Raw genomic sequence first — 25,335 nt, forward strand, 5'->3', positions numbered from 1 at the left:
TTTCAGGACTTAATGAAGCTCAGGTTCTTTTTTTTTTTTTTTTAGTTTTAGTTTTATTTTATTTATTTATTTATTTTATTTGTTTATTATTTTTGGCTGCGTTGGGTCTTCGTTGCTGCACGCGGGCTTTCTCCAGTTGCAGGGAGAGGGGGCTACTCTTCATTGTGGTGCGCGGGCTTCTCATTGCAGTGGCTTCTCTTGTTGTGAAACACGGGTTCTAGGCGTGCGGGCTTCAGCAGCTGTGGCTCACAGGCTCAGTAGTTGTGGCACATGGGCTTAGTTGCTCACGGCATGTGGGATCTTCCCGGACCAGGGCTCAAACCCGTGTCCCCTGCACTGGCAGTTAGATTCCTAACCACTGTGCAACCAGGAAAGCCCCGAAGCTCATGTTCTTGATGTCTCATCGCAGAAAGAATTCAGTGAGAGACAAAGTGATAGGTAAGAAGTGGATTTATTTAGAGAGAAACACACTCCACAGCGTGTGGGCCATCTCAGAAGGTGAGAAAGTCACCAGGCTATGGGGTTGTCAGTTTTTATAGGAGTGGGTAATTTCATAGGCTAATGAGGGGGAGGAGTATTCCAGCTATTTTAGGAAGAGGCGGGGATTTCCAGGAATTGGGCCACTGGCCACTTTTTGATCCTTATGGTTGGTCTTGGAATTGTCATGGCGCCTGTGGGTGTGTCATTCAGCTTGTTGATGTGTTACAGTGAGCATATACTGAGGCTCAAGGTCTACTGGAAGTTGACTTGTCCGACTTATCTGCCATCTTGGACCCATTTGGTTGTAATCAGTTTATGTCATGTCCTCAGGCTATGTCATTCAAGGTTGTGCCCTGCCCCCTCCCCTCCTGTTTCATCCCCATCTCACAGACTGCTGAGCCTCCCCAAATTCTCAAAGCTGCTCCCAAAACGGGTTGCTGCTGCTCAGAGCAAATCATCTCCTCCTTCCTGGCAGATTACACACACTAAGAGGTGTGTGTGTGTGTGTGTGTGTGTGTGTGTGTGTGTGTGTGTGTGTGGTTTTGTGGCTTCTCAGGCAATCCACAAATCTGTATTTTCCCTCCCCTGTGGAGTGTGCCTGGCTGAGGGATCTAAAAACTGATGGGTAAAAGTCCCCTCTTCCAGGAAGCCTTCTCTGAACTCACCAGGCAGAGCTCCTGTTCCTCCTCTGGGTCCTTTAGGCCCTGGGCGCTCCTTTGTCCTGGCACTGATTAGGTGGGCCTGCGGTGTGTCCTCAGCTCTGTCCCACCCACCTTGGGAGCCTCCCAGGCTAGGCCTGGGGCTGGTCCTTGCTAGGGCCCCATCATCTTCCCCATGAAGAGGTGGTTATAGAATAAATACCCATGTACCTGCCAACTTTAAACAGTCTGTGTGTGGAGGGGGAAATGCCTTTCAGAGAAGCTGCCTGGAGGAGGTGCATTTTGGGTTGGGCCTTGACAGAATGGATTTTCTCCAGGCAGAAAAGGAGAAGGAGGGAATTCTAGAAAGAGATAACAACATAAACAAAGACTCAGAGGTGGGGAGGAACACAGATTAGGTAATCTGGCTGATGTGGCCAGAGCAGAGAGTGTTTGAACTGGTGGAAGGAAGTGAAGCTGGGCTGGGCCAGGTGGTGCAGGGCATCTGATGCTTGCCTAAAGATCTGGAACTTTGTCCCAAGGACCATAGGAAGCCATGGGAGAGTTTTAAGTGAGGGAGGGCCAGACTCAAACAGAAGGTGACAATAGTGAAAGCTGCTCAGAGTGAGAAGGTGGCTTGAGGTCCAGATGGGAGAGGATGAAGTGCTGGTGCAGGTAGGGGGCTGTGTGGATGGGGAGCAGGGTTGCATGGTAGGAGAAGGGGAGAAAAGAGGCTAGGCTGAGGCTCTGTCCTGGGGGATCAGGGTGGACTGGGGCCTCACAAGGTGAGGGACAGGTCTGGGCAAAGGTGCTGCATCTAGTGGCCTGGGGAACATCCAAGGGGACATCCATTAGTTGGTGGCTCTACTCACAGGGCTGGGTCTCAGGGTAGGGACCAGGAGTGGAGCCACAGCTTGGAGCCATCTTCATGAATGTGATGCCTGAGGCCTCCAAGAGAACATGGTGGCTCAGAGCCTGGGCAACCAGAGGTGTGGGCAAAGGTGACATTCAGGTGACTAGACTAGGAGGAAAGAGACCAGCCTTCAGAGAGGAAGGAGGGCCAACAGGTCAGGAGGGCATGGGGGCAGGGAGAGGAAAGGCTGCTCTGGGCAGAGCTGCGAGATGAGGGTCAAGAAGGAGCTGTTGAAGAGGTGGAGGGCTTTTTTTTTTTTGGCTGAATTGGGTCTTTTTTTTTTTTTTTTTGCGGTACGCGGGCCCCTCACTGTTGTGGCCTCTCCCGTTGCGGAGCACAGGCTCCGGACGCGCAGGCTCAGCGGCCATGGTTCACAGGCCCAGCCACTCAGCGGCATGTGGGATCTTCCCGGACCGGGGCACGAACCCGTGTCCCCTGCATCGGCAGGCAGACTCTCAACCACTGCGCCACCAGGGAAGCCCTGCATTGGGTCTTTGTTGCTGCATGCGGGCTTTCTCCAGTTGTGGCAATCAGGGGCTACTCTTGTTACAGTCCGCGGGCTTCTCATTGCGGTGGCTTCTCTTGTTGCAGAGCATGGGCTCAAGGCACACAGGCTTCAGTAGTTGTGGTGTGTGGGCTCAGTAGTTGTGGCGCACAGGCTTGTGGGATGCTCCCAGTGTGTGGGATCTTCCTAGACCAGGGCTCGAACCTGTGTCCCCTGCATTGGCAGGAGGATTCTTAACTGCCGTGCCACCAGGGGAGCCCCAGGTGGAGGGCTTTTGTCAAGAGAAGGCCCAGGAGAAGACAGAGGCTCTGAAGGAGAAGAGGATAGGGTACCACTGCTTGGACTAGTGGCCCAGAGAGGGGAGCTGTTGTCTTCCCAGGGGAGGTAAGGCACCTCCTGGAAAGGTTTTGGAATTAGGACTTCACAGATGCCCCAAAACTTGGAATGATGAACTTTCGGCATCATGGAATTGTGGAACCCCCTGTTTCTTAGAATTCCCCAGCAGGAGTGTGGCCAGTGATTTCTGGCTTTAGCTGAATCTGCTGTTTCTTCTTCTCACACCAGTGCCTGTTCATTTACTGAGCACTTATTGTATGCCAGTCTCTGCAGGCACCAAGATGGGCTCTGTCCCTACACAACCTAGCGAGGGAAACAAATAATGAGTACAACAACCCCAGAAGAAACACAATCATGTCAAAACAAAACACAAACGAAACAAACTCTGATAGGACCTAGAAAGAGAGAGAATAGGATGCAGTGTTTGAGAATTACAGGGTGGAGTGGGTGAGTACTGCTTAGATGGGTGGCCAGGAAGGGCCTTTCTGAGGAGATGACACATGAGCTGAGACCTGAATGACAAGAAGCAAGGGAACAGCATTCCAGGTAAAGGGAGCAGGAAGTGCAAAGGCCCTGGGGCAGGACTGTACCAGGTGAGCAGGAGGAGCAGTGAGGAGCCTGTGTAGCTGGAGCAGAGTGAATGAGGGTGAAAGTGAAGGAAGTTGGGATCAGGGAAGGGAGGGTGGGGAGGGGGTTTGTGCAGGGCCTTGTGGGAAGAGGGAGGAGTTTGGATTTTATCTTGATGGCAATAGGGAGCCATCAAATACTCACTGCCTCTGACACACATACACACTCATATCTTTATCCTCAGGATCTCTCTTCCCCTCCCTTCCCATGGCTGCCCATCTTTATCCTCCAGGTCTCATCTCCAACATTACCTCCTCCAAGAGGTCTCTCCCAGATAAGTAGATTCCCTCTGCTATCTCTATAACTGCCCCCTAAACTCCTCTTTGTATGCACACAGAATTCCATAATTTCCAAGCTGTGATCGTGCCTTATCCCCTGAACTCAGAGAAGGCAGGAATCTATTCTCCATCCACCCTGGTGCCTGGAAGGATGCCTGGCATGCCATAGATGCTCAATAAATTTGATAGGGCTTTTGTAAGCTTCTGCTTACTCACCTAATGACACAGGGGCAACTATTAACACGAGGCCAGGGATTTTCTCTGTCTGCTTCCCTGCTGAGCTCCAGTGCCTAGAACAGTGTCTGGTCCACAGTAGGCTGTCAACACGTGTTTGTTGATTGACTTAACAAACAACCTTGAAGTTTCTCAGAAGCATGATGGGAATAAGAATGTCCCACCTCCTACCTCACTGGATATCTGTGGTCTGCGATGGGAGATGGAGCCCCTGCCCTCAGAGAGACCTCAGTCTGATGGCAGAGATTCGTTTTCATCCTCCTTGGGACCTCTGCTTTCTAGGAGCCCATCGTCTGAGAGGGGAGACAGCCCAGTCTGCTGGTGGTGGCCACCGGAACCAAACTCCCAGCTCTGGGAGTCTACTCTGTACCAGGCCAGGCTGAGGGCTGTTCATGTGCCTTGTCCTTTAAAAATAGCCCCTGCCTCTGCCATTTTACAGATGCGAATACTGAGGCCAGGAAAAGGCGAGGGCCTAGCTCTGCCCCCCAGCCCCATCCCTCACCTGGTCCCTTTCTGTGCAGGCAGGTTTCCCAGCCCGCACTCGGCAGGCTGCTTCCTCCCGACCCTTGTCTTAGCCCACTTCCTCAGAAAGGCCATTTCTGGCCCCCAACTGCCCCCCTCCCCACCAAGCTACTCCCACAGTGGGCCACTAGGTATTTATTGGGCTTTTCTCTCATGGGCCCTCAGGGAGGGCGAGGGGGCGACGTTTGCGGGGCTGGACGCGAGCCTCAGTTTCCCCGCTGGTCCCTGGTGGAAGGGAAGGGGTGGTCTCAAGGCCGCGGCTGCGGCGCGGGGGTGCACGGGTCGGGTGGGCCGGGGGGCGGCGGCGCCACCTTAAGGCGGCTCTGCCCGCGGCTCCCGGCCGAGCCCCGCCGGAGGGAGGCGGCTCTGCGCGGGGCCCGTCGCCCGCGCCTCTGAAACCCGCCGCTGCTCGCCCGACCTTCTGCGCCGGCCTCGCGCCCCCCGCCCGGCAGGGGCCTCGGCGCCCCTCGGTCCCCGCGACCCCGTGCGCTTGCTCGGGGGGCGGGGGACTCCGGGGTCCCCTGCCCCACGCCGCTGCCCCCTTCTTTCTCGGGCAGCCCCCCACCCCAGCCTCTCCCCCATCCCGCCGCCGCCGCCTCTCCGCCCCCGTCCCCATATCGTCAAGCTCAGGCGGCGTGGGAGGGGGGGCCTCCCGAATCGACAGGATGTACCCCCAGGGAAGGCACCCGGTGAGTGGGGGGCCTGGCTGCGGGGGGTAGGGGGGTCGCGCGTCCGGGAACTCAGACCCTGGCTTCCCACCCCCAGACCCCGCTTCAGTCCGGCCAGCCCTTCAAGTTCTCAATCTTGGAGATCTGCGACCGCATCAAAGAAGAATTCCAGTTTCTTCAGGCTCAGTACCACAGGTGAGGGGGGGCGGGGGCGTCCCGCCCCAGGGGCCCCGGGATCTCACCCGGGGGCTCACCTGGGGGCGAAGGGCGGGGCCCGCTGGGGCGAAGGGGCGGGGCCTCCGGCGTGCAGGGAGGAGGGAGAGGCCCTAGGGGCGTGGGGAGGGAGGGCTTCCAGGTAGAATCGCAGGTGAGGAGGACGGATGGTCCAGTGCTGGGACATTTTGAGCCTGGGAAGGGATGGGGTGGGCCTGGGGGCAGGAGGTTGGGGGTGTGTGTGAGGAAGTGGGGCGGGAGAGAGCCAGTCCTATCGCTTTGGAAACTGGCCCAGAAGGGGTCCGTGGGTGTCCCTGCTGGGGGGGCAGGGAGAGTGGGATCCCGATGCCCCGTCTCCTTCCCAGCCTCAAGCTGGAGTGTGAGAAGTTGGCCAGTGAGAAGACAGAAATGCAGCGACATTATGTCATGGTAAGGCGGGTTGTCAAAACGGGGCGGGGGGTGGGGGGGAGAGTGGGGAAGAGAGCTTGGCTGTGAGTGGAAACACGTGGGGTGTGAACCCCGACTCCAGTACCACTCTGGGGCAAGTCCCCGGCCTGCTCTGGGCCTCATTTTCCCTCATCTGTAAAGTGGGCTGCTTGGGATTCCAGGCTGTCTCCCAGGGCCCTCCCAGCTCTTAAGAACAATAAGGGAAGGATGCCCATAGGGTATCTGGGTACTGCCCCCCTCCCTCACTCCCCTGGGGAGAATGGAGGGGGTTCCTGCTTTCTTCTCTGGGCTCCCCCTCTGGGCCCCCAGGGAGCTGGGAGGCTCTGGATCCTGCTGTGATCCCCCCCAGTCTGGGGGCTGTTGGAAGACCCAGCGTCACCCAGAGCAGCTGGACAGCCATGGGCACGGTGGACATTGCCAGACAGCTTTTCCTTTGCAGTACTATGAAATGTCCTACGGGCTCAACATTGAAATGCATAAGCAGGTAACTGTGTGTTGGGGGTAAGGGTGTCCAGGGGCGGGGGTGGGGGGGTCTGGAAGTTGTGAGAGGGACCCAGTGCTCCCTCTGCTCCAGGGAACAGAGATCTTATCATGAAATCTCTGGGATCAGGGGGCCAGATTTCAGCCTCATGAAAGGAAAATGAACTGCTGGAGACCGTGTCTACGAGAGAGTTGGGCAGTGGACAGGGGCCAGGCGTCCCTGTCAAGGAAGGCTCATAGCAGAAGCCAGCAGCCAGGTCAGCCAGGCTGGGGAGGGACTTCTGTCCCAGGAGGGGGACAAACGGACAGTCTTAGAGGTCTCTTTCAGATCAGCATGTCTGACATTTGGAGATGGATCCTGAGGGTCTGAGATGGACCCCAAGGTTCTGTCGTTGTTTTGAATGTTCTGAGATTAACCCTAATGATCTGAGGTTCTGAGACTGTCCTCAGCTTCTGAGTGTGACCTCAAGGTTCTGAGTTAGACCTGAAGGCTCTGCAATTGACTTCAGTTGCCCAAGATTAATCCCCAGATCCTGAGACTGAGCTCGAGATTTTCTGATGGTTTCTAAGGGCAGGCGAGGATTCTACCACCCATGCACCCTGATGTTTTCTAAGGGGATGAAAGGGACCCCAAGATTCTGAGGTTGAAGGAATCTTGGATTTTGTCCATCCAAATATTAGAATAAACGGGCAGAACCCAGGGTCTTTCTGGTGGGTGGGAAGAAGTAGGGTTACGTTGGGAGTGTCTGGGGGCGCCTGCCTTGGCGTGCTTTTCTGGGTCTCTGGGGACTCTGCTGCGTCTGGTATAGGTGGCGGGGGCTTGTCTGCCTGGAGCATGGTGTGGTCCCATGGGTGCATGAGATAGACCCCCTTATAGGATGGAGGGTAAGGGATAGGGTACCGGCCCTAGGAGCCTTCGTTCCACCCTCCTGGTAGCAGATGGAAGACACAAACCTCACCCAGATACACAAAGCACCCAGCACTCCTGTAACTGACGCAGAGGCAAAGCACAGGCTGACAAAACACCCCCTTACCCACCCACATGCTTCCCCTCTGTTCAGCCTCTATGGGGCGTCCCCGGCCCAGCCCCCGGTCCCAGGTGAAACCTACAAGTAAAACCACACTCTTCGTATCCTATCTCTATCCTCTGACACCAAATATTTCGTTTTTGCCACACCAACGAGTTCTCCAACTCTGACACCAGCTGGGTGTCCTACACTTCAGCTCAATCCTAACACACTACCGAGAGTCAGTGTAGACCCCACAGGTTCAGGGATCAGCCCCCCAGGACTGCCCCCACTTCAGATGCCTATTGCAAGTCCAGACCTCCTGGGCTTCTGACCCACCAGCTATACATCAAGGTTCCCGCGACCCACTCCTCGGTCTGATAATTTGCTATAATGGCTCACAGAACTTGGGAAAGCTGTTACTATCACCCTTTCATGATAAAGGATATCACTCAGGAACAGCCAGATGGAAGAGATACACAGGGCAAGGTATGGAGAAGGGCATGGAGCTTCTGTGCCCGCTCCGGGCGCCCCCTCCCAGCACCTCCATGTGTCCACCCACCAGAAGCTCTGGAAACCACTTCATTTAAGGGTTTTTAGGGAGGCTTCATTACCTAGGCACGATTGATTTCACCAGGGGCCACTGGTGATTGACTCAACCTCCAGCTCCTCTCGCCTCCCCGGAGGTCGGGAGTTGGGGGTGGGATTGAAAGTTCCATCCCTGTTAATAAACTCACGTGCGGGTGAAAGGGGCTTATTGTGAATAACAAAAGATGCTCCTCTTGCCTTTAATACTCAGAAATCTCTAGGGGTTTTAGGAGCTCTGTGCCAGGAACTGGGGCAAAGACCAAACGTATATTTCTTTCTTTTTTTTTAAACTTTTTATTTTATATTGGACTGTAGTTGATTAGCAATGTTGTGTTCATTTCAGGTGTACAACAAAGTGATTCAGTTATACAATATGCATGTATCTATTTTTCAAATTCTTTTCCCCAAAATGTATATTTCTTATATCACAGCATCACACCCCCGAGCGTGGTGCTCTGGGATCGCCCCTGACTACAGCCCCTGGGCGCAGGCACGACCCAGAGAGGGGCCATGCCCAAGAGAGACCTGGGACCAGCCAGGGTTCAAACTCAAAGCTCCTCGGGGTCCCAGTCCGCGCTGGGTGGCTGCGCAGCTGCTTTCTGGAAATCTCTGTTGAGTGGGTCTGGCGGGTGGTGTATCTGTCTGTCCTGTCTTCCGGCTCAAGGCTGCCCTGGACATCAGGTGGACGGTGTCCTCGCCAGGCTCTCAGTCTATCCCGGAGCCCGTGCCCCACACTTGCACCTGCGGGTGACAGGCCCCTCACCCCAAGCTTTGCAAAGGCTTGTTATGCCCTGGAGTGGAGGTTCTGGATTGACAGCCTCCCCTCCAAGCCTCCTCCCCATTGCTTCCTGCCAGGCTGAGATTGTGAAGCGCCTCAGTGGTATCTGTGCTCAGATTATCCCCTTCCTGACGCAGGAGGTGAGTGGGCTTGGTGGGGGGGTGGGGAGCGGAACTGGAAGAAGGGTGGGGGAGGGGGTCTGGCTGGATGCCACAGGCACTGGTTCTGCTGGGTGGCCTGGGAGCCTGGGCACTGGCTGGGCTGGGGCCTTAGGGATGGAGGGGTGGTGTTGGCTGAGGGGGGAGGAGGGGGGCTCAAGCCTACAGCCAGGCTGCCTCGGTCCAAGCCCTGGCTGTGTGGCCGTGGGCTAGTGGCGTGCCCTCTCTGTGCCTCTGTCATGAAATTTAGAACAGTTGATACATACAAGGTGGTGAAGATGATGCTGGGTGCTTAGTAAACACCCAATAAAAATTAGTCCTTAGTACTTTGTCCCTACATTATGTTGAGTGAAATCAGCCAGTCACAAAAGGACAAATACTGTCTGATTCCTCTCAGTGGAGGTCCCTAGAATCATCACATCCATAGAGACAGGAAGTAGATGGTGGGGGCCAGGGGCTGGGGGAGGGGGATGGGGAGTCAGTGTTTCCTGGGTACAGAGTTTCCTTTTGGGAAGATGAGAAAGTTCTGGAGATGGATGGTGGGGCTGGTCGCAGGACAGTGAATGTATTTAATGCCACTGAGCTGTGCACTTAAAGATGGTTAAAAGGGTAACTCTTACGTATTTGTAACCACAATAGTACAAAAAGGTGGAACAGGGCAGATAAAACAATAGAGTATGAGCACTTCATTGAAACTTAAAAAAATAAAGTTAGCCCTTGTACGAATGCCCCAAGTTCTTCAGGACCTTTGCATGCCCTGTTCCTGCTTCCATCGGGAGCATCCTGTCTCCAGAGAGACAAAAGGACAGATTGTGACACAGGGTGGATACAGGGGGGCCCTCACTGTGTTGGGGACCAAAAAAGGGAAAGGTGCTCCTCTTGGTTTGGATCTCATTGAATCTGAGGTTTCTGGGCTCTTGGGATGAAGTGAGATTCTGTCTGGTCTCAGACTTAGAGTTGGTGACTGAAAGCCCAGGATGGGAACAAGGTGGCCCAGAGTGAGAAAGGCCCAAACCACAGGAAACAGGGTAAAAAGACTTTAGGAAGGAGTGAATTAAGACACATGTGTGCCCCAGCAAATTCCATGCTTCTAGACTAGGAGTCAGCAAAGTACAGCCCGAGGGCCAAGTTACCTGCCCTTCACTTGTTTTGTAAATAAAGTTTTATTGGCACACAGCCATGCCCACTCATGGCCTTATTGTCTATGGCAGCTTTCCCCATAAAATGGCAGAGTTGAGGAGTTTCCACAGAGACCCTCTGGCCTGCAAAACTGAAAATATTGACTCTCTGGCCCTTTACAGTCAAAATGTACTAATCCCTGGCCTGGACACACTCTCACAGGCATGACCTGTACAGGAGCGCCTGGTTAGCATCCTGACACCTCCTTAGTGGTGTCACACAGCCCAAATCCCCATCCTGGGTAGTTGCAGGTGCACAAGTGGCCTTAGAGCACACACAGGAGCAACCAGCCATGTGTGGCCATTTACATTTGTATTAATTTATATTTCTTTTAAAATGTATTACATTAAATTTACATGTAAATTTCTATTAAATTAAATTAAAGGAGGCATTCCGTTCCCAGTTGCACCAGCCACATATCAAGTGCCCATGGCCACATGTGGCTTCCGTATCCAACAGTGCAGACTGAGGACATTTTATCACTGCAGGAAGGTGGGGAGAGGAAGGAAGGAGGGTGGGATGAGGGTGGGGTGTACAGGGCCTCTAGAGGCTGCCAGTTTGTATATTGTGACCTGGGTGGTTGGTACTCGGGTACTGATTTGTACAGTGGTTCTTGACTGGGGGTGACTCTGCCCCCAGGGGACACTGGGTGATGTTGGGGACATTTGTGGTCATCACCCCTGGGGGTGCTCCTGGCATCGAGTGAGTGGGGGCCAAGGATGCTGCTCCACACCCCACAGTGCCTGGGACGAACACCCACAGAGGGTGACCCAGCCCCCATGTAAGCAGTGCCGAGGGAGGGACCCTGATGTATAAACCCCGATTTCTAATTATTAGTTTGAACTGCACTTAAATGCTTTGTTTCTTTGTCTGTCTGTTTCATGATTTTGAAAGGAAAGGGAGAGAGGGAGAGAAAGAAACTACAAAGAGCAAGCGAGAAAAGGGACTTCCCTGGCGGTCCAGTGGTTAGGACTCCACGCTCCCATGGCAGGGGGCACGGGTTCGATCCCTGGTCAGGGAAATAAGATCCCGACGCCAAAAAAAAAAAAAAGTGAGAGAAGAAGAGGGGCCCCGGAGGGCATGGCCTGGGAGGTGGGGTTTCCGAGCAGATGGGGGGCTCTCCTGAGCGCCCTCCCCCCACCCACCCCCAGCACCAACAGCAGGTCCTGCAGGCCGTGGAGCGGGCCAAGCAGGTGACCGTGGGGGAGCTGAACAGCCTCATTGGCGTGAGTCTTCCGGCCCCCGCCCCGCCGTGGGTGGTGAAGCTGGGGGTGCCGGGTGGGCAGCTGGCCTGGTCTCTGGCCGCCCTGGAGACCCCAAGGGTGCCCCTTCTGCCTGGACCCTGCCTGTCCCGGCTCTCTCTCCGTAGCCTTTTGAGGGGGGGCGGGTAGGGCACGGCCGGGGCCCCGCCCCCGCCCGCCCCTGGCCCACCCCCCTCCTCTCCAGCAGCAGCAGCTCCAGCCGCTGTCCCACCACGTCCCCCCTGTGCCCCTCACCCCTCGCCCGGCTGGGCTGGTGGGCGGCAGTGCCACAGGGCTGCTGGCCCTGTCGGGAGCCCTGGCTGCCCAGGCTCAGCTGGCCGCGGTCGCCAAGGAGGACCGGACAGGCGTGGAGGCCGAGGGGTCCAGAGGTGAGTGGACATCACCAGATGCCGCGGGCTGGGGGCACGCAGGGGCCCAAGGAGGGGATAGCAGGACCATCAAACTCACCAAAGGGACTGCAGGGTCGTGGGTTCAACTCTGTTCCCAGTGGGCTGTGTGTCCTTGGGCAAGTTCTATCCCTCTCTGGGCGTCTATCTGAATGGTGCAGGGAAGGGATTGTCCACCCCTTGCAAGGGTGTTGGAAGGAGAAGGGGGGTTCTGAGCTGGGAAGGGGGCCTTATACACTGTGGAGGGCTCTGCGCTCTGGCACGGTGGGATACAGACCCCTTATTCTTTTTCCTTCTCTCTCTTCACCACGTCCCCCCCGCCTGTCAGTGGAGAGAGCCCCGAGCAGGGTAAGTTGAGGGGCATGGGGGATTTGCCCTCTTATCTAACATTTGCTTTGTCTTCACATGTGGCTGAAGCTGCTTGTTCTGAGCTGATAGGGGCCTCAGAAGGAGGCCGCATCCTGCTTTCACACTGTGTAGCCATTTTTTTTTGGTGGGGGGGATGCCCATAAGACTAGAGTTTTATTTATTTAAAATTTTCCATCTCTAGCGAGTTTTTGCAATTGAATAAATGAATGTGTGCTCGGGTAGCATTCCATCCATCCCTCCGTCATTAATTTATCCCTCATCCAATCCATTTTATCATATACAAGAGTGCTGACCAATAGAAATATCATGTGAGCCCTGTAGGTAATTTTTTTAAACTTGTTTAATTTTGAAATCATTACAGATGCCCAGGAGGTTGCAAAGAAATGTACAAGGAGGTCCCATGCACCCCTCACCCAATGATAACATCTTGCAAAACTAAAATACCATACCAAAGCCAGGAATCAGACATGGGTGCAACCCACAGGGCTTATTCCCACTTCACGGTTTTACACGCACTCGTGTGTGTGTGTGTGTTCATGCAGTTTCAGTCACTCGTTTAGCTTTGTGTAAACATCACTGTAAATTTTCTAGTAGGCACATTAAAAAAGTTTGGGCTTCCCTGGTGGCGCAGTTGTTGAGAGTCCGCCTGCCAGTGGAGGGGATGCGGGTTTGTGCCCCGGTCCGGGAAGATCCCACATGCCGCAGAGCGGCTGGGCCTGTGAGCCATGGCCGCTGAGCCTGCGCATCCGGAGCCTGTGCTCTGCCACGGGAGAGGCCACAACAGTGAGAGGCCCACGTACTGCAAAAAAAAAAAAAAAAAAAAAAAAAAAAAGTTAATCAGGTGAAATGAATTTCAATAGTAAATTTTATTTAACACAATGCATCTAAAATATTTCAACCTGTAATCAACAGGTTTTTTGTTTTTGGTTTTTTTTTTTGGAGCAGAGAAAGGTTTATTGCAGGGTCATGCAAGGAGACCTGCAAGGTTGGCTCATGCCCCCCACAAAACCCCAACTCCCAACATAAAACAGTTTTAATGGTATCTTTTCCGTTCTTTTTATTGTACTACGCCTCCAAGATCCGAATGCATTTTGCACTTAGAGCTCATCTCAGTTCACACTAGTGCCCCCAACCCAGGGGACCCTGGGCGATGTCTGGGGACATTTGTGGTTGTCATGACCCCACTGAGTCTGCCCTTGGAAGGTCCCTTTTCCCAGATGGGAAGCTTAAGGCACAAATCCTAATAACAGTGATGGGGATCCTTGGTTTTGGCTGGACCGGGACGCAGTCTGAGGCCCTGTGTCTCTGCAGAGTGCATCCCCCTCACCCCCAGAGAGTGTGGCGGAAGAGGAGCGACCCAGCGGCCCGGGTGGCAATGGGAAGCAGAGAGCCGAGGAGAAGGATCTGTCGGGACCTTATGTGAGTGGGCGGCACACATGGACTGGGGTGGGCAGACAGTGTGGGAGGCGGACCAGACTGAGAGATTGATTGCCCTTGTGGGTCGAGAGCTGGGAAGGAGGTAAGGATGCCTCCTGGTCTCTGGCTCTTCCCCCACTGCACAGAGGAGTAAAGTGAGGCCACACAGCACCTCTTGGGCACTCAGCTCCATCTCCTCCATTGAAGGATTCCCCCTTCCCCTGGCCTCCCTTGTACTTGAGCAAATGAACCAAGCCACAGAATCCCAGTCAAACCCTCCTGAAGAGATGTAAGGGGGCGTGGAGGCAGGAGCATGGCCAGGGTGAGCTCTCTCCCCCGTGTCCCCCCAGGAGAGTGATGAGGACAAGAGCGATTACAACCTGGTGGTGGACGAGGTGAGTCGGGGTCCAACCTCCTCCCACTCTGACATCAGGACCAAGAGGTCTGGGCACAGAGTAGGCAGTGGGTTATCTGGGGGAGTTGGGGGACCCAGAGGGAGTGGGTGTCCTGGTGTTCCCCTCTCTATGGGATGGCTGGGATGGGGATGGCATGGGGCCAGGGGAAGTAGGAGAAACTGGGGCACCCCAGGCTGACCTCCTCTCCATAGCACAGGTGGGGAAACTGAGACCCAGAGAACCCTGGATGTGGGCAACGGAAGCAGCTTCAAGCCCTGGCTCACCGTGTCACTTTGGGGGAGTGACACCCCCTTCCCCAGCCTCACTTTTCCCCATCTGTTCAATGGGGGAAAACAAAACCAAGCCCATATATAGTCCTTGCTATGTGTGCTTATGTCATTTAACCCATTTTACAGATGAGGCCACTGAGGCTCAGGGAGGTTTCATAATCCTCCCAAGGTGCGTCCTAGGTGCCCAGTCTAGAGGTTGGGGTAGGACACGAGCAGGGTATAGAGAGGGCCTCTCCTTTCCCTGCCACTTCACCCCCGCCCCCACTCATCATCACCTCCTCCAACCCAGGACCAACCCTCCGAGCCCCCCAGCCCAGCAACCACCCCATGTGGAAAGGCACCCATCTGCATCCCTGCCCGTCGGGACCTGGTGGACAGTCCAGCCTCCTTGGCCTCCAGCCTTGGCTCACCACTCCCCAGAACCAAGGAGCTCGTCTTGGTAAGGAGTAGGGGAAGCCTTGAAACTCATTTTATTCATCCTGGGGACCTGGAAACAGATTCTACCACATTAGATGTGGGGTGATGAGAAATGAAACAGGCTGTTATGGTCCAGGATTCCCTTAGTGATTATTTTGCTGCCTTCCTAAAAACCACCTCTACCTACATTAGTCCAGTAATTTTCCTAAGTGGACTCACTCTGTGGAACCTCAGTAAATCTGGAAAGGCAACTTCGTAAATAATATTAAAAGGCAGCTCACCATCTTATGTGGAAACCAAGTATCTCTTGCAATAAATAGGAAATCCGGTGAAAATAAACACAGTGAAACTATAGAATTGCTGGCTTGGCCAGGCTGATTCCAGCCCTGGGAGTGTTAAGGCCTTGGGGACACACCAGCCCCAACCTGGGATGTGGTCCCTGCAAGAAAAGATGATCCATATCAGAACAACTCTCTCCTTGGGCCTCCTGATGTTTAATGCCAGCTGTATGGACCACCTAAAAGCACTCCCCCAGGCATTCTCAATTCAGCTCCTTTTGTCCCTGCCCCCAAATCTTCCCCAGACCCCTGCCCTGCCCTTACCAGGGAGACTGTGTCGGTTTCTAGGCCTCCCCTCCCAGCAGGTTGCTATGGCAACCGCCAAGGTTGGGGCTCCCATCGCATCTCTTGTGCCCTCCTCCCACTCCAAGGAGACAAAGAGGGGGAGGGGCAGCACTGTTCTAATGGAGAAGGCCCCCCTGGTCCCCACGTTGGCACCGTCCACTCCCTGTCGTGGGTGTGTGAGTGTGGCTATCACAAAATGTGTGACCTTGTAAAGGAAAGATAGGGTGCAACCCACACAAGACGAGGATGTGAAGTTTCTTGAAAGGCAAAGGAAGCGATGGCAGGAAGCCGAGACAGAGCTTGCTCCTCCGTGAAGGAGGTCCGGCTCCCCCTCTCCTCCAGGGTCCCCAAGGGAAGGGACAGCAGTGGGGGAGCTCCTCGTGGTCTCCTGCTTCGAGAGCCCATCCTAGAGTTTGTTCCTTGGCCCTAAAAGATGCGACAGCCTCTAACTTTGTGCATCGCCTTCTCTTGTGATCCCTGTGCGCCCACCATGCCCCAGATGTAGGAATGTTCACCGCATCCCTTACCCTGTGGTTGCCCTGTGTACCTTATCACACGCATGCGCAGTTCTCCCAAGATTGCCTGGGTTCCCGTGGGTACGCACGTGTGTGCACCCCATGGGGTGGACACTCAGGCGTCCGCCTGGTGTTCCGATGCGTGCAGATGCTCACATGGGCCCCATGCTCAGGAGGTCGGCTGTGGGGCCCGCTCCCCTGGTGTGTGTGTCCCTGCATGAGCCCTGGCCTGCTCCAGGTGTACTCCCTCCTCCCACTCACCTTCTGCCCAGATCCTTGGGCTGCAAGGCACCAGGTGCCTGGGGGTGTTCAGTCCCACCCTTTCTCCCCCAGAACGATCTTCCTGCCGGCACCCCTGCCTCCAAGTCCTGCGACTCCTCCCCGCCCCAGGACGCATCCACCCCTGGGCCCAGCTCCGCCAGTCATCTCCGCCAGCTCGCGGCCAAGCCAGCACCTTCCACGGACAGTATTGGTGAGTACCTGCTGGTGCCTGCCAGGACAGGCCTCCTTTCCGGGGAGTTCTAAAAAATGGTGGGGGTGGGGGAGGCAGGACATGTGGATTCCAGCTGGGGCATTGCCTTGCCCTTTCCATGGCTCAGAATAGACACTGCCTCACTCTGGGCCTCCGTTTCTTCATTGTCTTGGCTTGATGGGTGGGGAAACTGAGGCCCAGAGAGGGGAAGTGACTTGCTCTGGGGCTTCAGCCCAGTGCTGGAGAGACAAGCTTTGGAGTTAGACAGGCTTGGGTTTCAGGCCAGCTTTGGACACTCACCAGCTGTGTGACCTCGGGCAAGTGATCAACCTCTCTGAGCCTCACTTTTCCCATCATTAGTATGGGGATGACAGCGCTCCTCTTTTCTGTCTTATGGTCGGGCTCTGGCTGGTTCCGGAGTCCCAGAAAGAAACTAGTCCTGGAACTTGCCTTCAGGGAGCTCCCAGGTGGTGGGGGAGGAGACCCAGACCCCAAAATTCCCAGCTCTGTGTGATCAGGGCTGGGGTAGAGGAAGGGACCCAAGATGGGCCAGGTTGGAGGCAAGGGGTGGAGTGGGGAGGCTCAAGGATGTTCCTGAGATGTTGCTGGACATTGAGTCTGGGTTTTGAAGGATGAGTAAGAATTCAACAACTGAAAAAGGAAAAGGAAAGGCTTGTTGGCCAGAGGGAACAGCATCTGTAAATGTCTGGAGATAGGACAGGGTATCTGGTGGATGCTGGGCCAGAGCATGAGAGCCCTGGAGCTCCCTCCAAGGCAGTGGAAGGCAGGATTTGGCTCCAACGTGTCTGAAGATCTGTCTGTGTCTCTTCTCTCTCAGCCCTGAGGAGTCCTCTGACCCTGTCCAGTCCCTTCACCACGTCCTTCAGCCTGGGCTCCCACAGCACCCTTAATGGGGACCTCTCTGTGCCCAGCTCCTATGTCAGCCTCCACCTGTCCCCCCAGGTCAGCGGCTCTGTGATGTATGGACGCTCCCCCATGGTGAGTCCTCAGGGTGGGAGATGCCAGGAGGTGTGAGCAGGGCCCAGGGGCTGGGGGCTGGGAGGAGAAACCAGGTACACACAGAAAGACCAGGGAATTGGGAAAGGGAGGAAAGTCCTGGCCTGGCAAGTGCATGTGGGAAGACGATCTGAGGGTCTCAGTAGCCCCACAAGCTTAATACAAATAAGCACCTGTGACTGTGGAAAAAGCAACTGTGATTATGTTGCATTAAGAGAACCAGAGAACCTCAGCCATGGGATGTGAGGGTCCCCTTCAGCCTGGTGTACAGTTGTTTGCCCTGATTTTTAAGGGACTTTGGTGATTCTGGTAGATTGTAGAGGAAGGATCACCCCAGGGAGAGGACTGGAAGTGATGTACTATGGGAAAGAGTTGAAGGAGAGGCATGAGACTCCTGAGCTGGTGCAGGGGGAGGAGACAGGGTCTGCGTGGGCCCCAGAGGGCAGTACTGGGACCGATGCTTGCTAGAGTGAGCCATCCTGAAGTGGGTGTAGATGCCTCCAGAGGGAATAAAATGCCTGTCATTGGAGTTATTCAAGGCCTGAGGCTGGGTGGGCACTTGCAAGGGCTGTTGTAGAACAGGGGTCATCAGTGTTTTCTGTAAAGGGCCAGATGGTAAGTATTTTTGGCCTTACAGACCAGTTGATCTCTATCACAACTACTCAACTCTGCCTTCATAGCTCAAAAGCCACCACAGACAACATACACAGGAATGGGTGTGGCTGTGTGCCAATAAAACTTTATTTATGAAAACAAGCAGGGGGCTAGAGTTTGCTGACCCCTGTTCTGTGTATTGCACAGAAGATTCATCAGGATCCTTCCACCTCTGGGGCCATAGGATTCCCCAGCCAGAGACCTTGGGGTTCCCTCATGTGAAAGCCTCCACTTTCCCATCTGTAGGATGGGTAAAGGAAAGGGCATCTCCCCTTTCTTGGGGAGGGACTGATAAACAAATTGGGGGGTGTCCTCTGATAAACAGAGAGGAATATGGCAAGTGAGCATGGGAGAGGGCAGTTGTGGGTTTGAGTCATCCGCCCATGACACTCCCGTTGGCGTTTTGGCAGATGGCATTTGAGTCTCATCCACATCTCCGAGGGTCGTCCATCTCTTCCTCCCTGCCCACCATCCCTGGGGGAAAGCCGTGAGTACTAGGGTGGGGCTCCCTGCCTCCTGTCAGGTGCTTACATTGTGGGGTGGGTGTTGGGCTTCCCTGCTGTCTTTCCAGAAAGTCTCTTCTGTAAGATAATCGGGGCTCCCAGAGTTGCTCTCTGGAGAGAGGGTTATGTAACAAGCAAAGGCTAGTGGTTCTCAGCAAGGGGTAGATTTTGTGCATCCTTACTGCCCCCCCTCCACCAACCCTAGGATTTAGTGATGTCTGGTGATATTTTTGGTTGTCACACCCAAGTGCTTCTAGCCTCTAGTGGGTGGGGGCCAGGGATGCTACTCAACACCCTACAATGCACAGGACTGCCTCACCCCAGAGAATGACCCGGCCCCAAGATCAGTGAACTTTCTGCCGTGATGGGAATGTTGTACACTTACAGCTGTCCAATCTGATTGCCATCAGCCATCTGTGGCTTTTGAGCACTTGAAATGTGGTCACTGCGACTGAGGAACTGAAATTTTAAATTTCTTTCAATTTAACTGGCCCTGTGGCTGGTGGCTGCTATTGGACTGCGTTCTCTGGAGCTCACAAGGCATCTTCCTGGACCCTCTGTTCCATGGAGATTCACTAAGTGCCTGCTTACCATGCACCAGGCCACGGCCGGACCCCTTCCTCTTCAGTATCACGCTGACCTTTGATCCTGGGGCCCCGTCCCTAAACGCATGGGGGCACAGGCAGGAGGGTGAGGGTGGGGAGGGTCCCGGCTCCCCGTGCGTCATGCCCCACCTCCCGTCCAGGGCGTACTCCTTCCACGTGTCTGCGGACGGGCAGATGCAGCCGGTGCCCTTCCCTTCTGACGCGCTGGTGGGCGCCGGCATCCCGCGGCACGCGCGGCAGCTGCACACGCTGGCGCACGGCGAGGTGGTCTGCGCGGTCACCATCAGCGGCACCACGCAGCATGTGTACACGGGCGGCAAGGGCTGTGTGAAGGTGTGGGACGTGGGCCAGCCGGGCGCCAAGACGCCAGTGGCCCAACTGGACTGCCTGGTGAGGGCGGGGCGGAGCTTGCAGGCCAGCAGGGCGGGGCTTATAGGCCGGACCCGGGTGGACCTTACAGGCCACCTAGGGGTGGGGCTATAGGCCAATGGGTGGAGTTTATCGGCCAATCGGGGCGGGGCTTGTTGGCCAATTTGGGGCAGAGCTCTTAGGGCACCCACAGGTGGAGATTATAGCCCAACAGGGTTGGGGATTATGGGCCAGTGGGGTGGAGCTTATGGGCCAACCAGGGGCAGGATTTATAGGCCAATGAGGGTGGAATTTACATTCCAGCAGGATTGGAGATTAAGGCCAATAGGGTGGAGCTTATAGGCCAACCGGGGCAGAGCTTACAGGCCTACCGGGGTGGTTTTTTCAGCTGGGCTCTGGCAGGCATGGCTGAGGGTACTACCCCACGCCCTTGCTTCTCTCCCCTCCCAGAACCGGGACAACTACATTCGTTCCTGCAAGCTGCTGCCGGACGGCCGGAGTCTGATAGTGGGTGGTGAGGCCAGCACCTTGTCCATCTGGGACCTGGCGGCCCCCACCCCTCGTATCAAGGCGGAGCTGACCTCCTCGGCGCCCGCCTGCTACGCCCTGGCCGTCAGCCCCGACGCCAAGGTCTGCTTTTCCTGCTGCAGCGACGGCAACATCGTGGTCTGGGACCTGCAGAACCAGACCATGGTCAGGTGGGTGGCCGGTGCCCTGTGACCTCGGGCAAGCCCCTGCCGTCTCCCCTTTGTGCTACGGGAGCGGCCTGGGAGGATGCTGAAACAGCATCACCTCCAGGATGGACACCTGGGCCCTCCTTCCTCCAGGCAATTCCAGGGCCACACGGATGGGGCCAGCTGCATCGACATTTCTGATTATGGCACTCGGCTCTGGACAGGGGGCCTGGACAACACCGTGCGCTGCTGGGACCTGCGGGAGGGCCGCCAGCTGCAGCAGCATGACTTCAGCTCCCAGGTGCCGCACGGAATCTGGCAGAAGAGGGACACAAGCTCCAGGAATCTGGCCTCCCTTCCTCTCCCCCTGAGGCACCCACTTCCAGATGCCGGGCAGAACCAACTACCTGCTCTCTGTGTCCATCTTTCTTGTCCTTGAGACAAATCCACAGACCTTCCTCTTTAATTCTTCAAAGACAGCACAGGGAAGCACAAAGGAGCTGATTCGTATCAAGCTGTGGGGCTACTAAGACCCTCAGATCATCTTCCCAGATGCTCTTGCTAAGCCATTCCTCTGTACCTTTGTCTCTTGTGTAGCTGGTTTCTCCTCCCAGCCTTCAACCCCTTGACCCTACTGAGAGCTCCTGACCACCGCCCCCAACCAGGACTCATCGTGGGGGAGCTGCTGACCCCAGGGGACAGATAGGAGCCGGACACAGAGAGATCTCTACTGGGGGTGCTGTGGAAGGCCAGATTGAAGGATGTGGTGAAGGGGTTGGACAGAATCATGGGGCTCCCCAGGGCTGAACAAAGAGTCAAGGACAGGTCTCCAGATACCCTGGACCCAGATCCTGTCTCCCATTGCCTTGGGGGCAGGTTGTGAGCTCCTTGGCCTGTTCTTTAAGGCCTCTGTGCTCTAGTCTCACACACACCATGCCATGTGATACCTCTGGACCTCCCCACTTACAGTTCCCTCTGGCTGACATGCCTTTCCTTTCCTTTCTCCCATTGGTAAACTCCTACACATCCTTCAAAACCCATCTCCAATTTGCCCCCTCCTTGAAATCTGGTGGGCACTAGCCCCCGAACTCTTTCTTTTTTTACCTTCTCTTTAGCTTGAAGCTTCCTTTGATAGGGAAATCAGGGGTGCAGGTGGGTATAGTTGTCCATCCCGTGTCCCCAAAATTTAGATGGGTGGCATATGTATCTGGTGATCCCATGGTGAATATCTCCCATCCCACCGGGCCCTTCTTTATACAGGAACACTTCTATATGGCCAGGAACATGTGAAACCTTCCAGGCTTTGCTGTGAATTTATGGTTCTTTCCACACGTCTCATTTGTCAGTAAGACTTTGAGAGGCTTAGGATGGGTGAGGGTCTTAGGCCTCTCTGTGCGGCACTGGGCATGGGGCACAGACTTATGAAGCCACCGCGTACTTTCAAATCAAAGTAAAAATTGGTGTTGGCAAGTGGGGAAAGTTCCAAGTTGGGAGTCAGAAGGCCTGGTCTTTGATGGACTTGCTATGTGACCTTGAGCTGGATGTGGCCTCAGCTTCCCTTCCACCATCTGCTGAAGGGGAGCTACTGTCCTTGCTGGCTTTGCCCCCTCCCTCCCTCCCTCCCTCCCAGAGCTGTTGTGCGTTCAGAGCAGATAATGGATATGAGGCCCCAGGGTTCCGTGTAATTCTGATTAATATTAATGATTCAACACGCAGTTGCCTGCTGTGCTCCAGGCCCAGGGCCAGCTGCTTCTCCACGCGGGAGATGCAGCGGGAGAGTGTTGGACATCTCCACTCCCCGCCCTGGCCCCCCAGCTCTGGGCATCCCCCCCACACCCCAAGGGGTTTTTCATCGCCTGTCTTCCCTCTTCACCCCCAGATTTTTTCCCTGGGCCACTGCCCCAACCAGGACTGGCTGGCGGTCGGCATGGAGAGCAGCAACGTGGAGATCCTGCACGTCCGAAAGCCCGAGAAATACCAGCTGCATCTTCACGAGAGCTGTGTGCTCTCCCTCAAATTTGCCTCCTGTGGTGGGTGTCTGCCGGTCTGGGGTGGGGACTCCGGGGCGCTGGGGCAGGGTTGCCAAAACACAACCACAACAAAAAAAAACCCACGACAGAAAAAGAGGATCCATGGTTTAATTTGAATCTTAGGTAAACAACAATCATTCCTTACTTGTCCCATTCTAAGTATTGCATGGGACATACTCCAAAGGACAAAGAATTTGTTAGCATATATAAGTAGATCCCAAGTATTTTATGGGACATACTTATACTAAACAACACATAATTTATTAGCATAAGTATGTCCCCCAAGTACATGGGACGTACTTATACTAAAAAGCAACTCATGTGTTAGTGCAGATATATCTCAAATATTGCATGGGATATACTTACACTGAAAAAGCTTTTTTTTTTTTTTAGTAAAGATATGTCCCAAGTATTTCATGGAACTTACATATACTTAAAAAACAACCCGAACAAACAGAGAATGTCCTATGTGGGGCCCACCAGTACTAAAAAGGACGTGTGGTTGATCTCGGATTCAGATGTAACTGGGCACCCTGTTTTTATCTGGCAACATTCTCCTGGGGCTCCCCCTGCTTGAAGGCCAGTTGGAGCCCTTTGAGGCCTTGGCTTCAGTATCTGAAATGTGGTGGGGGGGGAGCTCGAGCATCAGCTAAGGGGCCTCCTGTCCCCCAGAGATGGGCAGAGGTGTAAGAAAGGGAGCGAGAAGAGAGGCCAGACCAGGCTGCCCCGCCTCTGCCCGCAGCCCCCAGCCCTGGCTTCCTCCAGTCTGCCCCTCTCCTGAACTCCCTGCCCTCCTTCCCCCAGGGCGGTGGTTCGTGAGCACCGGCAAAGACAACCTGCTCAATGCCTGGAGGACGCCATATGGAGCCAGCATCTTCCAGGTACTTCGTGTCTGAGGTCCCCAGCCCTGCAGGACACCAGGTGCCTGGGGACCCAGTGGAGATTGAACAGGGAAGTGTCCCCACCAGCCACAAGCTACTAAACAGAGTGGTCAGCCCGAGGGCCACATCTGTGCGCAGCCTGTTTTTGTTTTTAATTGTGATAAAATGTATATAAAAGTTTCCATTTTAACCATTTGTAAGCGCACAGCTCAGTGGCATTAAGTACATTCACAGTGTCGGGCAACCATCCCCACCATCCATCCCCAGAACTTTCTCATCTTCCCAAACTGAAACTCTGTCCCCATCAAATACTGACTCTCCGTCCCCTCCCCCAGCCCTTGGCCCCCACCATCTACTTCCTGTCTCTATGGATTTGATGACTCATATGAGTGGGATCACACAAGATTTATCCTTTTGTGTCTGGCTTCTCTCACTGAGCATCATGTCCCCAAGGTCCATGAACGTTTTAGCAGGTGTCAGAATCTCCTTCCCTTTTAAGGCTAATATTCCACTGTATGGATGGACCACATTGTGTTTACCCATCACCCGTCGATGGACACTAGGGCTGTTTCCACTTTTTGGCTGCTGTGAATATTCATATACAAGTTCTCGTGTGCATGCATGTTTTCATTTCTCCTGGGCAGATATCTTGGAGTGGAATTGCTGATAATTGTTTAATCTTTGGAGAAACTGCCAGGCTGTTTTCCAGATTTTCTATTCCCACTAGCAGTGTGTGAGAGTTCCGATTTCTTCCCATCCTCAACAGCACTCTTTCTTACAGCCATCCTGCTGGACGTGGAGTGGTTTTTACATTTTTTAAAGGGTTGTAAAAGAAAAAGGAGATGATGTAACACAGACTGATTTGGTCTCTGGACGTATGGCCAGAGCGCATTTGGACTTAAATGAGCTTTCGGGTCAAAGCCTAAAAATTTACTATTGGCCCCTTTACAGAAAAAGTTTACAGAGCGCTGGTGTAGGTCCTCCTGCTGTGAGCCTTAGCCCTCTGCTGTGCTGTGTGGCCTCATGCCTGGTGCATACCCTCTCTGAGCTTCCCAGGAAAGGGCAGTTCTCCTGTTCCAGAGAACTGAGGTCTCACTCTTCCCAGGAGCATTGTCACCTGTCCAGAGGTTCAGCTCCAAAGGACCTTTCTCTGGAAAATGTGTCACCCTCCTTCCCTCCCCCCTGCTAGGCTCCCCACACTGGGCTCCCCTGAGTCCTGTCTTGGGCCCAGCCTGGACCACAGACTCACCCTTGTGGGCAGTCTCCTTCCTCTTTGCTCTGAACTTGCAGGTGGTCAGAAGCACAAACCAGACCATGCTGGCCTTGGCCGTGCCTCACTTTCCCTTCTCTCTCCCCCTTCCCCTCCCGATCGACAGTCCAAGGAGTCATCCTCCGTGCTGAGCTGTGACATCTCCGGGAATAACAAGTACATCGTGACAGGCTCTGGGGACAAGAAGGCCACCGTGTATGAGGTGGTCTACTGAGACACCACTCTTCCTGCACCCCTGGCCCAACTCCTGAGGGAGGGGCATCCAGGACCCCCTCTCCAGTCCTACTCTGAGCACTAAATCTCATCTGCTCTCTGGCTGACCCCCTTACGTCCTCCCCTGCTGGATGTGGGACCAGATGTGCAGGGGGACTTTGGGGAAATAAATAAATGTATTTATCACAACCACCTTTCTGTCTTGGGCTGAGGAGCCAGGAACCTTTGCTCTTTCTAGGCACTCTTCCGGAGGGAAGGCCACTTGCTAGCTGTGTCAGCCTCTTTTTCCTCACCTGGACACTGAAGGAATTCATTCCGCATGAAATGCAGAGGGGTCGACCACAAGAAATGGGTGTTGTCTTGGGCCGTGTGGCTTCCATTGTGCCATGTAACAAACAGCTCCCAGATCTCGGTTGCTTGAAACAATAGATGTTTATTTCTCACCCACACCCGTGTGGCAGGTGGGGCTCGACTCCAACCAGACACTCAGGGCTCCAGGTGGAGGTTTTATCACCTCAGTGTGTAGCTTTTGAGGCCAACGTAGCAGGGGGGATGCTTTTACATCCTTGGCCCCAAAGCTTCAACTATCTGCTCTACTGCAAACTCACCCCAAGACCCTGCCCATGTACAAAGCGTTAGGGAATATGGTAGAGCACGAAGGTATTTGGGGTGCAGTCATGTTTCCTTTGAGACTCAGTGATAATTCCTAAGAGCCTGTCACACAGTGCCCAGCGCACGGTCAGGTGCTGAGTGGAGGTCACAGTCCCAGAGGAGGTGACAGCAAAGAGAAGAGCTAAAGGAGGAGGAACAGCCATTTGGAAGAGTGATGGAAGGATGTGCTGGGAACAGAGGGAACAGCATGTGCGAAGACTCAGAGGTAAAGAGCTTGGCCGTTGTGGAAGTCAGGAGAGCAGGGGGGTGGG

At 54.7% G+C, this 25,335-nt stretch overlaps 1 protein-coding gene across 2 annotated transcripts; it reads left to right on the forward strand.

Annotated features, from left to right (window-relative positions):
• The first annotated feature begins 5,063 nt into the window (after positions 1 to 5,063).
• On the forward strand, positions 5,064 to 24,593 carry TLE2 (TLE family member 2, transcriptional corepressor). Of its 2 annotated transcripts, none has more exons than XM_082621075.1 (20): positions 5,064 to 5,222; positions 5,299 to 5,396; positions 5,780 to 5,843; positions 6,301 to 6,345; positions 8,792 to 8,854; positions 11,203 to 11,277; positions 11,498 to 11,681; positions 12,028 to 12,047; positions 13,380 to 13,487; positions 13,835 to 13,879; positions 14,459 to 14,608; positions 16,058 to 16,196; positions 17,035 to 17,195; positions 18,278 to 18,354; positions 19,116 to 19,365; positions 19,795 to 20,042; positions 20,172 to 20,319; positions 21,898 to 22,048; positions 22,853 to 22,929; positions 24,306 to 24,593. In XM_082621075.1, exons 1-20 carry the CDS (start codon positions 5,199 to 5,201, stop codon positions 24,411 to 24,413), a joined length of 2,235 nt encoding a protein of 744 aa, XP_082477201.1. In that variant the 5' UTR covers positions 5,064 to 5,198; the 3' UTR covers positions 24,414 to 24,593. The 2 variants fall into 2 exon arrangements, with proteins under 2 accessions (XP_082477201.1, XP_082477202.1); XM_082621076.1 differs by having other exon boundaries at positions 11,501 to 11,681.
• The last annotated feature ends 742 nt before the right edge of the window (positions 24,594 to 25,335 follow it).

The sequence above is a fragment of the Mesoplodon mirus genome (assembly GCF_964341445.2).
Source record: "Mesoplodon mirus genome assembly, chromosome: 5".
NCBI lineage: Eukaryota > Metazoa > Chordata > Mammalia > Artiodactyla > Ziphiidae > Mesoplodon > Mesoplodon mirus.

Bases quoted from the DNA above. Each gene is read 5' to 3' on its own strand.
- TLE2 (XM_082621075.1), top strand. From the start codon at position 5,199: ATGTACCCCCAGGGAAGGCACCCG. The intron at 5,844-6,300 runs GTAAGGCGGGTT...TTTCCTTTGCAG, and splicing joins TGCAGCGACATTATGTCATG to TACTATGAAATGTCCTACGG. The intron at 20,320-21,897 runs GTGCCGCACGGA...CTTCACCCCCAG, and splicing joins AGCATGACTTCAGCTCCCAG to ATTTTTTCCCTGGGCCACTG.